Below are 16,242 nucleotides of genomic sequence, written 5' to 3'. Positions count from 1 at the left end.
TCGTCCTACTGAGATCAATGTGAAATACAGAGCATTCTCTGACCTTTGAAAAGGAAATTTTACAGAGAGGCGCCATTGTCTTATACTGGTTCCATCTATCTACTGGTGTCACCAGATGCTGTAATGCTGTACAGGAAATCTCAGCTTAGTTTTACGCTTTGTGATGAGAGTGAAAGTGCAAGATTTCAGGATTATTTTATAATACAGAGAAATAATTGAAATATTAGAATAAACCTGCGCAAAAAAAAAAATCTAATAAAATATTCTTACAGAAAAACTAAACAATAGGTCACTTTCTGATGACACTTCCCCTTTAACAAAAACAAAGAGTTACCTCTACCGATGCAGCATCCTTTGCGGATACACTGGTGACAGAACCAAAGATAAGCTGTGACTTGTCATTACTCTCTTCAAACTTCACCATCCTGGAAACATAACCAGACAGACAATGTTTTTTCCCCCCAATATAAATAACAGATAAAGGGGTACTCCAGTAAAAAAAAAAATATATGTTTGCAAATCAACTGGTACTAGAAAGTTATACAGATTTGTAAATTACTTCCATTTTAAAAACTTTCAGTCCTCCAGTACTTATCAGCTGCTGTATGTCCTGCAGAAAGTGGTGTATTCTTTCCAGTCTGACACAGTGCTCTCTGCTGCCACCTCTGTCCATGTCAGGAATTGTCCAGAGCAGGAGAGGTTTTCTATGAGGATTTTCTGCTGCTCTGGACAGTTCCTGACATGGACAGAGGTGGCAGCAGAGAGCACAGTGTCAGACTTGAAAGAATACACCACTTCCTGCAGGACATACAGCAGCTGATAAGCACTGGAAGACTGGAGATTTTTTTAATAGAAGTAAATACAAATCTATATAACTCTCTGACACCAGTTTGTTTAGAAAAACATTTCTCCAGAATACCCCTTTAAATAAATGGCCTCTTTTCTTTTGTAGGTATTGTGAGACAGTGACAGAAATGGTAGTCCAGTAGTAAGGACTGTCATTGCCTTCCTTGCTAGGCCAGGCCCTTAGTATGGCCCAGGCGCTGGAGGCCGCTCAGTACTGGTCTTACAAGGCTACTGCAGTGCAGTGAGAGGCTCTGGTGTGGAGTCTGTTATACAGAACTCTGTAACCTCTATGGGACATTATGTGTAAGGTAACAGTTATTGTTGTGAAGGTGGTCAGAGGCCTTCTACACAAGCAGATTACTGGCCAGGAGCATTGCTAGAAATGCTCATGCAGCCAATAATCGGTCCATGTTAAAGTGACAGAGATCAGCCAAGGACGGGGAAAACGCCAGATCCTCGGGTGATCACATTATACGACCATGCTTTCAACTTTATCTATCGGCCGCACATCTTTCTGTGTAAGATGGACAAATCGCTACATGTAAAAGGACTCTCAGTAAGATACCTGTATAGTGAAGGATAAAATATATTTAGCTGGTGATTAGACAAGCAGGGTTTTGCTTTTTGTGACTGTGTAAACAAGGTCATACATTGTGTATAAAGTCCCTGTTATGGCTGTGCTATACCTTTTGTGTCACTGATGGCTGTACTATACTGCACTGTGTTACTGATGGCTGTACTATACCGGTATTGTGTCACTGATGGCTGTACTATACTGCACTGTGTTACTGATGGTTGTACTATACCACATTGTGTCACTGATGGCTGTACTATACCGGTATTGTGTCACTGATTGCTGTACTATACCAGCATTGTGTCACTAGTGGTTGTACTACACCGCATTGTGTCACTGACGGCTGTATTATACCATCTGCTCCTCCTATACATTTTTTAGTATTGCAATGCTACTCTGTAATTTTAGAAACATACCTCAGTTGATGCTGGGAATCTACAAGGAAGCACAGGAACTTCTGTCCACACAAATCTGCTGTAATGAATACTTTGGTAGCCTGAGAATTCTTTTCCCTGTTTAAAAAAAATAAATAAAAAAATAAATAAAATTTAGGCTTGGTTCACACTGCATTTTTGCAATCCGTTTTTTTCATCCATATTATGCAAAAAATGGATGAAAAATAAATTGATGCATTTGTGTGCGTCCATTTTTCCCCCATTATAAAAAAAATCAAATGATTTTTTTAGCGTACACAAAAACGTGGTCAACCACATTTTTTGTGTAAGCTAAAATAAAACGATGCAGTTTGATCCGTTTTTTCAACATTTTTTTTTATAATGGAAGTCAATAGAAAAACGGATGCACCCAAATGCATCTGTTTTTTGTATTTATTTGCATAAAACGGATGGGGGGGGGGGGGGGGAAACAAAACGCAGTGTGAACCCAGCCTAAGCAATAACTCTTTCCCATCACTGGCTACCCTTATGTTGACACATAACCCTGTATTAGAGCCCCTTTACCTTGTTTGTGTGATGGTTTCTGTCCAGAGGTGATCAATGCAGAGTTCTGGAACAATCGGTTCAGTTTCTGCAGTGAGGAAGTCACTACAAGTGCTGTTGGGGGAATGGGAAGTTCCTAACCTCTTTGGCGATGGAGTGTAACTGGAGAAATTAACGCGCTGTACACCAGAAAACGAATGCACTCCTAAGGCAGGTGAATGGGAACGGCTGGAAGAGAAAAACATAGAATACGTGTGTCCACCTTTATCCTTTCCTCTATTGTGTATAAGGGGTTAACCAGGATTAGAAAACATGCCTGCTTTGTTTCAGAAACAGCACCACCCCTGTCCTCAGTTTGGGTGTGATATTGCATATCACCAGTGAAGTGAACAGAGCCAAGTAGTAATACCACACACGACCTGAGGATAGGAGTAGGGCGTTTTATATTTCATCACATCAAAAAAATTAAGAGGACTAGAGATGAGCGAATTAACAGCAAGAACCTAATGAAAGGCAGTGTGTGTGTGTGTGTGTGTGTGTGTGTGTGTGTGTGTGTGTGTGTGTGTGTGTGTGTGTAACAATCCTACATGAAAACCATTACATACCGTACGTTGCATAAACAGAACAAACAAGAGAGAGACGAGAGATACTATTAGTCACCTAAGAGCAGCCATATTGGAAATAGAGGGGGAGTGGGAGCGAGAATGGATGCTGGGAGAAGACACTGAGCGACTCTGGCTGTGGAGGGAGGAATAGTTCTGGAAAGGAGAGGCGGTGGGGGAATCTCCTTTGGCCACACTCCGCAGATGAGCCGTCAGCGAGCTGTTCATCATCCCGTGCTGTGGGGTACCCAGCTGATCGGGGTATTTCAAGACTGCACTTTGTTCCTACATGTGAATATACAGACAGTAATAAGTAAATGCATTGTATTAGTGATTCAGAGCTACAGATTGTGCTATAGACCTGAGCAGCAAAAACACCCAGAAGCTCTGCTAATGATATGGTCTAATATATGCTAATGATACTAATGTATGGTCTCCAGGACTCTTCAAATGGAGTCAAATACACCATGATTTCAGCTCTGAATTAAAGGGAAATTACCAGCAGGTAAGAAGAATCTAGCCTGCTCATATGCTCAGCACTGTTTCCATGCTATAAGAAGTTTGATCCTTTTGCTAATTAGGCATTTGGTGCCCTGGAGGCGTGGCCACCACCTCTGCGCCCGATCCACCCCCAGCCAGTCTGCCCCTCCTAATGAATACCATAGGGACAGATCAGCAGGTTAGATTACTCCAACCTGCTGATAGTGGCCCCTCTTAATATATACTGTAAGTATAAGGCGGTTACTTGCATTTTGTACTCATTACTTGCTCTTTAATATATCCTCTCAAAGAGATTCCAAGTTAGGCTGGGTTCACACTGCATTTTGCAATAATTTTTTCAGCCATTTTATGCGAAAAACTAATGCATTTGTGTGCATACGTTTTTCCATTAAATTCAATTATTAAAAAAAAAAAAAAAAAAAAAAGATGTAGTTTGACATGTTTTTTTTTTTAGATGCTTCCTCTCCCTTTAGGCTAACATATATCCCTATTTTATGCCTTAGCTATGCTTTCCTTTTGGATCTCTTACCTCAGACTTCACTTTCCTTAGAGCCCAGACAGTATGTGAGCCCTGTACAGTATCATACGTCATCACTATAGAAGGGTCACCATTGGTGAAAACAATCCTTAATGTGTGGTCGGAGACATACTGCACCGGAGTGCTGCCGAATATACCTACAATCAGAGGCAAGGGATACATATACATTTTTTTTTTTTTAAATAAGTAAAACGCACATTAACCGTACACGAACCATAACTCACCTCCTGATCTGTAGACTAGAGGGGTGATCTCATCTAAGGGATGCAACATGCTGAACATAGTCGGCAAAGGTTCCCTAAAATTAGAACACATACTTGATGCATATTGATTATTTGTCACTTACATTCCTGTCCATACGTCCTATTGGGGCATATGGGCATCACAGGCACCTATGTATCATCTGACTGCCCATTTAAAGGGGATCTCCGGTGATTTATTTTTCTTATAAATCAACTGGTGTCAGAAAGTTGTACAGATTTGTAATCTACTTCTATTTAAACATCTTCAGTCTTTCAGTACTTATCAGATGCTGTATGTCCTGCAGGAAGTGGTGTATTCTCTCCAGTCTGACACAGTGCTCTCTGCTGCCACCTCTGTCCATGTCAGGAACTGTCCAGAGCAGCAGCAAATCCCCATAGAAAACCTCTCCTGCTCCGGACAGTTCCTGACATGGACAGAGGTGGCAGCAGAGAGCACTGTGTCAGACTGGAAAGAATACACCACTTCCTTCAGGACTTACAACTGCTGATAAGTACTGGGAGACTGGAGATTTTAAACAGAATTACAAATCTATATAAAACTTTCTGACACCAGTTAAATTTGAAAGTAAAAAAAAAAAAAAAAAAGTCTGGATTGTATCTTTTCACTTTTTTGGACTAGGTGTGAACCTTGCCTGGTGGTAGGACGTGGGGGAACGGACAGCTCCAACAGCATAACAAATCCTTCTGTCATAGGCTGTGCCTCAACCATATGCTGTAACCTACAGAACTAGTGCAGTGCATTGTCTAAGCAAACAACGAACATTATAATTAAAAAATAAATAAATAATCAGTAATAAGTATGTATAGTTGTAAGTATAATGATTTCAATATGTTCTCTATTCTCAAGCAAACACAAATGGACCAGGGCACCGGCTGCAATAGTTTGTTTGTTCTCCTGGCCTTGTAATCAATGCACAACAGCCATTGTTTAAAACTTAATACAACGGTCGTTGTTTTAGAGTGCCATACAACGGCCATTGTCTGTACCTTGTGTAAACATAGCTTTAAAGTGCATTGGAGGCAGGCCCAGCGTCCCCCACTGCACCAATATCTCCTCCCCTGGGTGATGAGCACCTTCTGCACTTCTCTGTCCTGCCGCCTATATGTCTATGAGCTCCGTCCATCAGGTCATATGAATGTTCTTGTGAGTTGGCTGAAGTGGTAAAGTCACTATAAATCAGAGTATCCCTTTAAAAAGGTTAAACATTCACCATGGCTAAATGTGAGCGGATACCTTCCGTATACCTAAGTAGTAACATCACCACCCACCTTGGCGGACTTTGCGGCAGTTCATGTGAGTAGCTGCTGCGCTCAAACAATAAACCATATCTTGTAGGCCAAACATTAGCAACCTGGAGGGGGAAAAAAATACTAATAGAATACTGTGCTTTTTTATTTATTTTAATGTAAAATTGCACAAAGGCGTCTGAGTTACTTAACATATGGTGCATGTAAAAATGTAAGAAAAAGGAATGTATGATTATAGACGGTAAAATATATAACTCTTCCTCACAAGGGTTAAAGCTCTAATGTGTTAAACCACTTTTACGTGATCTGGTATAAAAATACCTGAGACCCCACAGCTGTGAGGTTCGCATTTAGCTTGCCACATTAAAGGGGTATAAAGTGGTACTCCAGCCATCTTTCTTCCTTAGCAGCTCTGCTCTGGCTGGGTCCCAGCGCCGCCATTCTGTGCCATGACGTCAGCTGCAGTGGGCGTCTCTTCCTCAATGTGACGCCCTCAACTGCAGACATTAGACAGTACGGCACAAAAGGGTCTGAAGATGAGGGCGGCACATTGAGGAAGAGACGCCCACTGCAGCTGATGTCATGGCACAGAATGGTGGAGGTGGAACACAGCAGTGCCGAGACACCACACTTCCGGCAGGAAGTAAGATGGGCCGGAGTACCCATTTAATAGATGCCAAAATTTCTGAATCAGTGACCACATGGAGCACGCGAATATGCATGACCACAATAACAGGGGAGAAAGGAGGTTCCCACCCCCAGCCCAGAATAATTTTTTGGCATACTTACCTGCCCTGGTGGTTCAGCTATCAGATCTTCTGATTGCTGTTCCCGTGCTGTTTGTTTTCCCTTCCAATGATATCCCTTTTCATTGGGGACATGATTGGAGAAAGAGAGAGAGGATATAAGGGGGGGCCTGAAGATCAGACAGCTGCAGCGCCAGGTGAGGCAAGTATGCCGACTCTTACCTTTTTACTGCACTAGGAGCCATTTAGTAAACTTTTACATTTCCCCAGAGCTACCAGAAGATATTATTGTTGTTAAGATCTATATGACCCTATGACGTCTACTTAGTAGTTATTACATTGTGCTCAGGTCACTAGAAATTCACAGACTGGGAAATAAAACATTTTCCCTACCTGGAATGGCAAAGGTGCAATATAATCCTTCCCTTCTGTGTTGTGGACGTTGATGCAGGAGCTTTGCAGGATGCAGATGCATTTCTCTACCTTATCATCACCTGAGAAGTACAAAAGATTCAGGTCAGACATTGGATTCTGCTCCCTTTATCACTGATTTCTATTACACACAGATGACCTCACATATGGCGACATAGGAGACCTGACAGATCTTATTCTAAGTGAACCTGCCATCACATTCATGCTGCCCGAGCCATAATTCACTGGGGAGGTCACTGGTGGCTTCTGTCCTGCAGGCCGTCACTGATCTCTCACTATACAGGGACGAGGAGAAGCTAAAGAGGAACCCTGACTACACCCGCTTCAAGCAGTATAGAAGTGATAACAGGTTCCCTTAGGGCCCTATTACACAGAAAGATTATCATCCGAAAATTGTTATATCCTTTAAATTTAAGTGATCCCCTTTCCATCCATATGCAGGCAACGATCAGATAACTAACGTAAATTTGTTTAAGTGTCGATCGCATCTTTTATCGCAACGTTTATCGGAGAATCTAAAAAAAATGGCTTTGTCCAATAGGCCCCTTGATAAAGCTACAACGGCGAAACGTACGTCGGGGTTGGCATCAGGAAAATCACGGCACGATGGGCGAGTTCTTTTACACATTTTGAGATATATAGAATTCTGGCTCCCTAAGTGATATGGGTAGACACTAGATAGTGATAGTATATAGGTAATGGTGACCTGTGTTAGCTACATGAATGAGCAGTATTACAATATACCCGGCACTTTATTATTTCATTTTAGTGTCTGCCATATTAGTTTACATATCGGGTAGAGGAATTTAGTGATACTGTAGATGTTTATAATTCTCACCCCTGTGCTGTGGTTTTGTCCTGTTATGTTGCATTTTGGACATTTTCTTCTCTCCTTGTTTTTAATACATGTATTAATGATATTTTTATCCAATAAAATGAATTACTTTGCGGATATCTATACTCATAATTCTTAAGTATACAAAAATGTATCAAAAGCAAAGCTTAGGGTTAAGGTAAAATCATATATATATATATTTTTTAAGACATCTTTCTACATAGTATCACACAGTCTTCTGGTGATGGCACAGAGTATGGCCACTGGCAGAGCTCTCTCTTACCCAATCCTGCCCATAACAGAACAGGAAGTCAGATGTGCACAACAGTTCAGAAGAAATCTTAAAGGGTAAATAATGTTTTTCTTCCAAATCAACAGGTTTCAGAAACTTATATAGATTTGTAATTTACTTCTATATAAAAATCTCTAGTCTTCCAGTACCTATCAGTTGCTGTATGTCCTGCAGGAAGCTGTGTATTCTCTCCAGTCTGACACAGTGCTCTCTGCTGCCACCTCTGTCCATGTCAGGAACTGTCCAGAGCAGGAGAGGTTTTCTATGAGGATTTGCTGCTGCTCTGGACAGTTCCTGACATGGACAGAGGTGGCAGCAGAGAGCACTGTGTCAGACTGGAGAGAACACGCCACTTCCTGCAGGACATACAGCAGCTGATAAGTACAGTAAGACTGGAGATTTTTAAATAGAAGTAAATTACAAATCTATACAACTTTCTGAAACCAGTTGATTTGAAAGAAAAATATTTTCACAGGAGTCAGATGTGAGCATAATTTAAGCATAATATCACAGCTTTACCACATCAATATCTGATCAATCTCATGATATTGGAACTTACATTCTTCATTCTCTGATTTATTACCAAGCACAGTGAAGTCGCACCACAGAGCCTGCAAAATAAAGAACGTGTCTTTAATATATAAAGATTGTCTTGTAATTTCTTTAAAGAGCAGGTCACACAATGTACGGCAAAACCGGAGGGAAAAAATTGTGGGATTAAAGCGAAGCTGCAGAATTGCTCCAATAATTTTTCTTCATCTACACATCAGCATGGCCGCTCTGAACCCAGCGGTGCCCCTCACTCGGCCGCATTATTCCAGAGTTTTCCCGTATTTCTTTATATGCTTATTAGCAGGTCTGGTGCAGCGGAGGCGGATTTCATAATGATCGGCACTGCGCCAATCTGTCACTGTAGAAAAGTTACTGGAGCAATTATACTGATAGAACTTTGCAATCACTTTGTTTTGTTATTTTTTTTATGTATTTAAGATTATATTTAAAATTAAAGGAGTCCTGCAAAATTCAAAAGAAGGAAGAAAGTCAGGGAAGTGCGGGAAAATAAAGTAAACCTACTTATCCTCAGGCTCCGTAGCGCCGCTCCCAGATCCTGCTGACAGTCAACGGTGTCCTGCTGCTGTTCCAGCTGTAAGGGTATGTTCACACTGAGTAAAACAGGTGGAATTCTGCCGCTGAACCCCGCCTGTCTCAGTGTCCCATAGCCCATCTATGGGAGAGCATGTGCTCCTCCGCAGCCCCCGCTCTCCACTCAAAGAAGTGACATGTCACTTCTTTAAACAGAGGGGCGGCAGTGGAGGAGCGCAAACCCTCTCATTCACTCACAGTGGCACACTGAGCACGGCGGGATTCCGCAGCGGTGTGAACATACCCTTACATCATGTACGCAGCTGAGTGACTGCCTGCTCAGCCAATCAGTGACTGGGGTAGGACACCACTGCGGTCACTGACTAGCTGAGGGAAGGGGGGGAGGGGGGGGCAAACGCTCAGCCTGCCTTGGACATTGCAGCTGGAAGAGCTGGATATGTGAGCTGGATTCCAGCCAAAAATGACATCCGGTGGCCAGGGGCAGGTAAGTTATAAAGGGAAATCTGGTTAGGCTGGGTTCACATTACGTTTTTCCTATCTGTTTAACGTATCCGTTTTTGGGTACAAACACACTGGGCGTTTCCGCTGCGGATCTGTGCCCTGTACACTCTATGGGCAGACAAACTCGCAGCAGGATGGACATCCCCCTGCGAATTTCTCAGCAGCCCGCCCTGTTAACCCCCGGCCGCCGAAGTGTATACATCACCTGCTCCCCGCTCCGGCTTGCTTCGGGGGTTCCTGGCAGGTCCCGCTTGGCCAATCAGTGCGCTGCCCTGCCGCAGTGCACTGATTGGCTGAGCAGGACATGAAGACGCCAGGAGCCCCAAAGCGTGGAGAAGGTTATGTATACACTCCGGCGGGGGTTAAAAGGGCAGGTTGCTGAGAGTTTGTCTGCCCATAGAGTGTACAGGGCACAGATCCGCAGCGGATACGCCCAGTGTGTTTGTACCCTTTATTTGGCTACTTTTAATGGACAGAAAAACAGTCAACACTATTTTTGTGTAATTTATTTATTTTTTTTTTAATAATGGATGTCGATGGAAAAACGGATCCAAATGGACGGCACACAACTGCATTCGTTTTTTCCATGGAAACGCCCCTGCCGGAGCCGGCCGTACATGGGTTTATCATTATATATATATCTTTTTATTTCAAACTTGAGAAGAGGGGGGGGGGGGTGTTGGAGTGTTTATTAGGGCAGAGGGCTTTCTGTTTAACCCCTTAGGTACAGGATTAGGCATTATAGGGTGTATGGGGCGGGGGCTGCTATCGGCCGGACTGTAAAGTACTTTCTCATTTTACGTGTCCCATGTAACAGACCCTACAGGATAGATAATCTGATATAATATACCTGCACCACGGGGCTGTCCACGGTGAAGGCTTTATACACGGCCGACGCATGGACCTTACTCCCCTTGCTCCATATCACCATGTTCTCAGCCACATACAGCTCCTCTTCGTACTCCACATCCTCGCTGGGGTCACCCACTCCTTTCCTCAGCTGCCAACTTTCCTGGAGATGAGAGGGAGAGCAGTGAGCGTATACAGAGGGCAGAGCCAGCAAGCCGTATCCTGCCCAGAGCGTGCGGCGTATACCTTCACTAGGACGGGCCAGCACTAACTGACCGGAGGCGACCCATTGTCAGGAGGGCTGTCTGGAGCCGTCTGGCCACTCCATTCATTGTCTATAGGCGGCAGCGTCAGAGATGGAGGTCTGTACTCCGCTATCCCCAACGGACGCCACGGATACACGAATAGGAGAAACACCAGGAGGAACCCCAGGACCCCACTGCTCATATGGGGGAGGGGGAGGTGTCTATATGGGGGAGGGAGAGGTGTCTATATGGGGGAGGGGGAGGTGTCTATATGGGGCGGCATGGGGCTGTATATACAATCTCAGGAACATTGGGGGGGGGGGGGGGGGGCTTCAGATGTTGCAGAACTTTACAATTAGAGCATGATGGGAGTTGGAATCTTGCACCTGGTAGGGGAGCACTGTGTTAGGGGATGAGGTGAAGCCGGGGCATGCTGGGAGTTGTAGTTGTGTTAGGGGATGAGGTGAAGCCGGGGCATGCTGGGAGTTGTAGTTGTGCTGGGGGATGAGGTGACCCCCGATGCATGCTGGGAGTTGTAGTTGTGTTAGGGAATGAGGTGAGGCCGGGGCATGCTGGGAGTTGTAGTTGTGCTGGGGGATGAGGTGACCTCGGTGCATGCTGGGAGTTGTAGTTGTGCTGGGGGATGAGGTGACCTCGGTGCATGCTGGGAGTTGTAGTTGTGTTGGGGGATGAGGTGACTCTGGTGCATGCTGGGAGTTGTAGTTGTGCTGTGTGATCCCCGTTCATGCTGGAAGTTGTAGTTGTGCTGTGTGATCCCCGTGCATGCTGGGAGTTGTAGTTGTGCTGTGTGATCCCCGTGCATGCTGGAAGTTGTAGTTGTGCACTGTGTGACCCCGATGCATGCTGGAAGTTGTAATTGTGCTGTGTTGGGGATGAGGTGACCCCGGTGCATGCTGGGAGTTGTAGTTGTGCTGTGTGATCCCGGTGCATGCTGGGAGTTGTAGTTGTGCTGTGTGATCCCGGTGCATGCTGGGAGATGTAGTTGTGCTGTGTGATCCCGGTGCATGCTGGGAGATGTAGTTGTGCTGTGTGATCCCGGTGCATGCTGGGAGTTGTAGTTGTGCTGTGTGACCCCGGTGCATGCTGGGAGTTGTAGTTGTGCTGTGTGACCCCGGTGCATGCTGGGAGTTGTAGTTGTGCTGTGTGACCCCCGATGCATGCTGGGAGTTGTAGTTGTGCTGTGTGACCCCCGGTGCATGCTGGGAGTTGTAGTTGTGCTGTGTGATCCCGGTGCATGCTGGGAGTTGTTGTGTAGGGGATGAGGTGACCCCCGGTGCATGCTGGGAGTTGTAGTTGTGCTGTGTGACCCTGGTGCATGCTGGGAGTTATAGTTGTGCTGGGGGATGAGGCGACCCCAATGCATGCTGGGAGTTGTAGTTGTGTAGGGGATGAGGTGACCCCGGTGCATGCTGGGAGTTGTAGTTGTGCTGTGTGACCCCCGATGCATGCTGGGAGTTGTAGTTGTGCTGTGTGACCCCGGTGCATGCTGGGAGTTGTAGTTGTGAGGGATGAAGCGCCGTACCTTGTGCTTCTCGTGGATGGTCACCTCCCGCAGGGAGCCCACTAGCCCGGCAGCCCCGTCGGAGGACCAGAGCTCGGAGGCGGGCTGCAGCTGGCGGAGCTGGAGGTCCAGGGCATTGGGATGCTGCCTGCTGTGGTCACGGCCGAAAGGAACAAACTCCTGCAAATCCCCAGCGGCTATCATCGTCTGCCTGTCTTCATAGAGGAGCGACATGGGTTCCAGATATCCACATTATTTAAGAGGTGTAAGCGGAGTCACGGAAGAGCAGCAGCGCCTCACACACCGCGCTCCCGGGCGGCAGAGCTGTCACCGGGCTGGAGCGCCAACACTGCCGGCGCCGCGCTTTACGGCTCCCGCGTCACGTGACAGCGCTCCGAAACCAACCGCTCTGCTGCTGCTGCGGCGGCTGGGCCTACTGGGCGGGAATGTCATCTATAGAGGGGGGCCCGGTATACAGAGAGGGGGCACGGTATATACAGGGATAGAGGAGGGCACGGTATACAGAGAGGGGGCACGGTATATACAGGGATAGAGGGGGGCACGGAATACAGAGGGATAGAGGGGGGGCACAGTATACAGAGAGGGGGCCCGGTATATACAGGGATAGAGGGGGGGCCCGGTATACAGAGGAGGGGCACGGTATATACAGGGACGGAGGAGGGGCACGATATACACAGAGGGGGGCCCGGTATATACAGGGCTAGAGGAGGGGCACGGTATACATAGGGACAGAGGAGGGCACAGTATACACAGGGATAGAGGGGGGCCCGGTATACACAAGGCTAAAGGAGGGGCACAGTATACAGAGGGATAGAGGAGGGGCACAGTATACAGAGGGATAGAGGAGGGGCACAGTATACAGAGGGATAGAGGAGGGGCACAGTATACAGAGGGATAGAGGAGGGGCACAGTATACACAGGGCTCCTGGGAGACGTATACAGGGATAAAGGAGAGGTACAGTATACACAGGGCTCCTGAGACATGTATACAGGGATAGAGAAGGGGTACGGTATACACAGGGCTCCTAAACACAGGGATAGAGGAGGGTACTGTGCAGTGTCTGTATACAAAGATAGAGGAGGAGTACTGTGCAGTATCTGTATACAGGGATAGAGGAGGGGTACTGTGCAGTGTCTGTATACAGGGATAGAGGAGGGGTACTGTGCAGTGTCTGTATACAGGGATAGAGGAGGGGTACTGTGCAGTGTCTGTATACAAAGATAGAGGAGGAGTACTGTGCAGTGTCTGTATACAGGGATAGAGGAGGGGTACTGTGCAGTGTCTGTATACAGGGATAGAGAAGGGGTACGGTATACACAGGGCTCCTAAACACAGGGATAGAGGAGGGTACTGTGCAGTGTCTGTATACAGGGATAGAGGAGGAGTACTGTGCAGTGTCTGTATACAGGGATAGAGGAGGGGTACTGTGCAGTGTCTGTATACAAAGATAGAGGAGGAGTACTGTGCAGTGTCTGTATACAGGGATAGAGGAGGGGTACTGTGCAGTGTCTGTATACAGGGATAGAGAAGGGGTACGGTATACACAGGGCTCCTAAACACAGGGATAGAGGAGGGTACTGTGCAGTGTCTGTATACAGGGATAGAGGAGGAGTACTGTGCAGTGTCTGTATACAGGGATAGAGGAGGGGTACTGTGCAGTGTCTGTATACAAAGATAGAGGAGGAGTACTGTGCAGTGTCTGTATACAGGGATAGAGGAGGAGTACTGTGCAGTGTCTGTATACAGGGATAGAGGAGGAGTACTGTGCAGTGTCTGTATACAGGGATAGAGGAGGAGTACTGTGCAGTGTCTGTATACAGGGATAGAGGAGGAGTACTGTGCAGTGTCTGTATACAAAGATAGAGGAGGAGTACTGTGCAGTGTCTATACAGGGATAGAGGAGGAGTACTGTGCAGTGTCTGTATACAGGGATAGAGGAGGGGTACTGTGCAGTGTCTATACAGGGATAGAGGAGGAGTACTGTGCAGTGTCTGTATACAGGGATAGAGGAGGAGTACTGTGCAGTGTCTGTATACAGGGATAGAGGAGGAGTACTGTGCAGTGTCTATACAGGGATAGAGGAGGAGTACTGTGCAGTGTCTGTATACAGGGATAGAGGAGGAGTACTGTGCAGTGTCTATACAGGGATAGAGGAGGAGTACTGTGCAGTGTCTGTATACAGGGATAGAGGAGGAGTACTGTGCAGTGTCTATACAGGGATAGAGGAGGAGTACTGTGCAGTGTCTGTATACAGGGATAGAGGAGGAGTACTGTGCAGTGTCTGTATACAGGGATAGAGGAGGAGTACTGTGCAGTGTCTGTATACAGGGATAGAGGAGGGGTACTGTGCAGTGTGTATACAGGGATAGAGGAGGGGTACTGTGCAGTGTCTATACAGGGATAGAGGAGGAGTACTGTGCAGTGTCTGTATACAGGGATAGAGGAGGGTACTGTGCAGTGTCTGTATACAGGGATAGAGGAGGGGTACTGTGCAGTGTCTATACAGGGATAGAGGAGGGGTACTGTGCAGTGTCTGTATACAGGGATAGAGGAGGGGTACTGTGCAGTGTCTATACAGGGATAGAGGAGGAGTACTGTGCAGTGTCTGTATACAGGGATAGAGGAGGGGTACTGTGCAGTGTCTGTATACAGGGATAGAGGAGGAGTACTGTGCAGTGTCTGTATACAGGGATAGAGGAGGGGTACTGTGCAGTGTCTATACAGGGATAGAGGAGGAGTACTGTGCAGTGTCTGTATACAGGGATAGAGGAGGGGTACTGTGCAGTGTCTGTATACAGGGATAGAGGAGGGTACTGTGCAGTGTCTGTATACAGGGATAGAGGAGGAGTACTGTGCAGTGTCTGTATACAGGGATAGAGGAGGAGTACTGTGCAGTGTCTGTATACAGGGATAGAGGAGGGTACTGTGCAGTGTCTGTATACAGGGATAGAGGAGGGGTACTGTGCAGTGTCTGTATACAGGGATAGAGGAGGGGTACTGTGCAGTGTCTGTATACAGTGATAGAGGAGGGGTACTGTGCAGTGTCTATACAGGGATAGAGGAGGGGTACTGTGCAGTGTCTGTATACAGGGATAGAGGAGGGGTACTGTGCAGTGTGTATACAGGGATAGAGGAGGGGTACTGTGCAGTGTCTATACAGGGATAGAGGAGGAGTACTGTGCAGTGTCTGTATACAGGGATAGAGGAGGAGTACTGTGCAGTGTCTGTATACAGGGATAGAGGAGGAGTACTGTGCAGTGTCTGTATACAGGGATAGAGGAGGGGTACTGTGCAGTGTCTGTATACAGGGATAGAGGAGGAGTACTGTGCAGTGTCTGTATACAGGGATAGAGGAGGAGTACTGTGCAGTGTCTGTATACAGGGATAGAGGAGGGGTACTGTGCAGTGTGTATACAGGGATAGAGGAGGGGTACTGTGCAGTGTCTATACAGGGATAGAGGAGGAGTACTGTGCAGTGTCTGTATACAGGGATAGAGGAGGAGTACTGTGCAGTGTCTGTAAACAGGGATAGAGGAGGGGTACTGTGCAGTGTCTGTATACAGGGATAGAGGAGGGGTACTGTGCAGTGTCTGTATACAGGGATAGAGGAGGGGTACTGTGCAGTGTCTGTATACAGTGATAGAGGAGGGGTACTGTGCAGTGTCTATACAGGGATAGAGGAGGGGTACTGTGCAGTGTCTGTATACAGGGATAGAGGAGGGGTACTGTGCAGTGTATGTATACAGGGATAGAGGAGGGGTACTGTGCAGTGTCTGTATACAGGGATAGAGGAGGGATACTGTGCAGTGTCTGTATACAGGGATAGAGGAGGGGTACTGTGCAGTGTCTGTATACAGGGATAGAGGAGGGGTACTGTGCAGTGTCTGTATACAGGGATAGAGGAGGGGTACTGTGCAGTGTCTGTATACAGGGATAGAGGAGGGGTACTGTAGCAGAGTTCCGCCTCGGACGCTGAACGGCTGAGCTGCCTTAAAATGTCCCGTCTAAAGCCGCAACTCAGACCAGGAAGCGGCAGCAGGACAGGAGAACGGGGCGGCATGATTCGGGACCCGACGCTGGAACCGGGGAGGTAAGTGACCAGCGGCTTCTATATCTACCCCCTCCCCGGCCATATACGAAAAATAACCCCCGCTCGGAGTACCCCTTTAAGAGTGGATTTGGAT

General features: G+C 46.7%; 1 protein-coding gene across 1 annotated transcript in view; it reads right to left on the bottom strand.

The window, feature by feature from the left end:
• The window catches only part of ANAPC1 (anaphase promoting complex subunit 1), a 57,128-nt gene extending 44,740 nt beyond the window's left edge, over positions 1-12,388 (bottom strand). Inside the window, exons 1-11 of the mRNA XM_069954556.1 lie at positions 12,058-12,388; positions 10,271-10,432; positions 8,375-8,426; positions 6,650-6,750; positions 5,532-5,614; positions 4,224-4,297; positions 3,991-4,136; positions 3,019-3,245; positions 2,380-2,586; positions 1,837-1,932; positions 335-425 (exon numbers count right to left, since the gene is read on the bottom strand). Coding sequence (XP_069810657.1) covers positions 335-425; positions 1,837-1,932; positions 2,380-2,586; positions 3,019-3,245; positions 3,991-4,136; positions 4,224-4,297; positions 5,532-5,614; positions 6,650-6,750; positions 8,375-8,426; positions 10,271-10,432; positions 12,058-12,270 — 1,452 coding nt within the window. The 5' untranslated portion in view covers positions 12,271-12,388. The remainder of the gene's footprint in view (positions 1-334; positions 426-1,836; positions 1,933-2,379; positions 2,587-3,018; positions 3,246-3,990; positions 4,137-4,223; positions 4,298-5,531; positions 5,615-6,649; positions 6,751-8,374; positions 8,427-10,270; positions 10,433-12,057) is intronic.
• Positions 12,389-16,242: the final 3,854 nt, after the last annotated feature.

This window comes from Dendropsophus ebraccatus, chromosome 15, assembly GCF_027789765.1.
Source record: "Dendropsophus ebraccatus isolate aDenEbr1 chromosome 15, aDenEbr1.pat, whole genome shotgun sequence".
Lineage (NCBI taxonomy): Eukaryota > Metazoa > Chordata > Amphibia > Anura > Hylidae > Dendropsophus > Dendropsophus ebraccatus.
The sequence above is the reverse complement of the archived record's forward strand: the minus strand, read 5'-3'. Positions and strand labels throughout refer to the sequence as shown.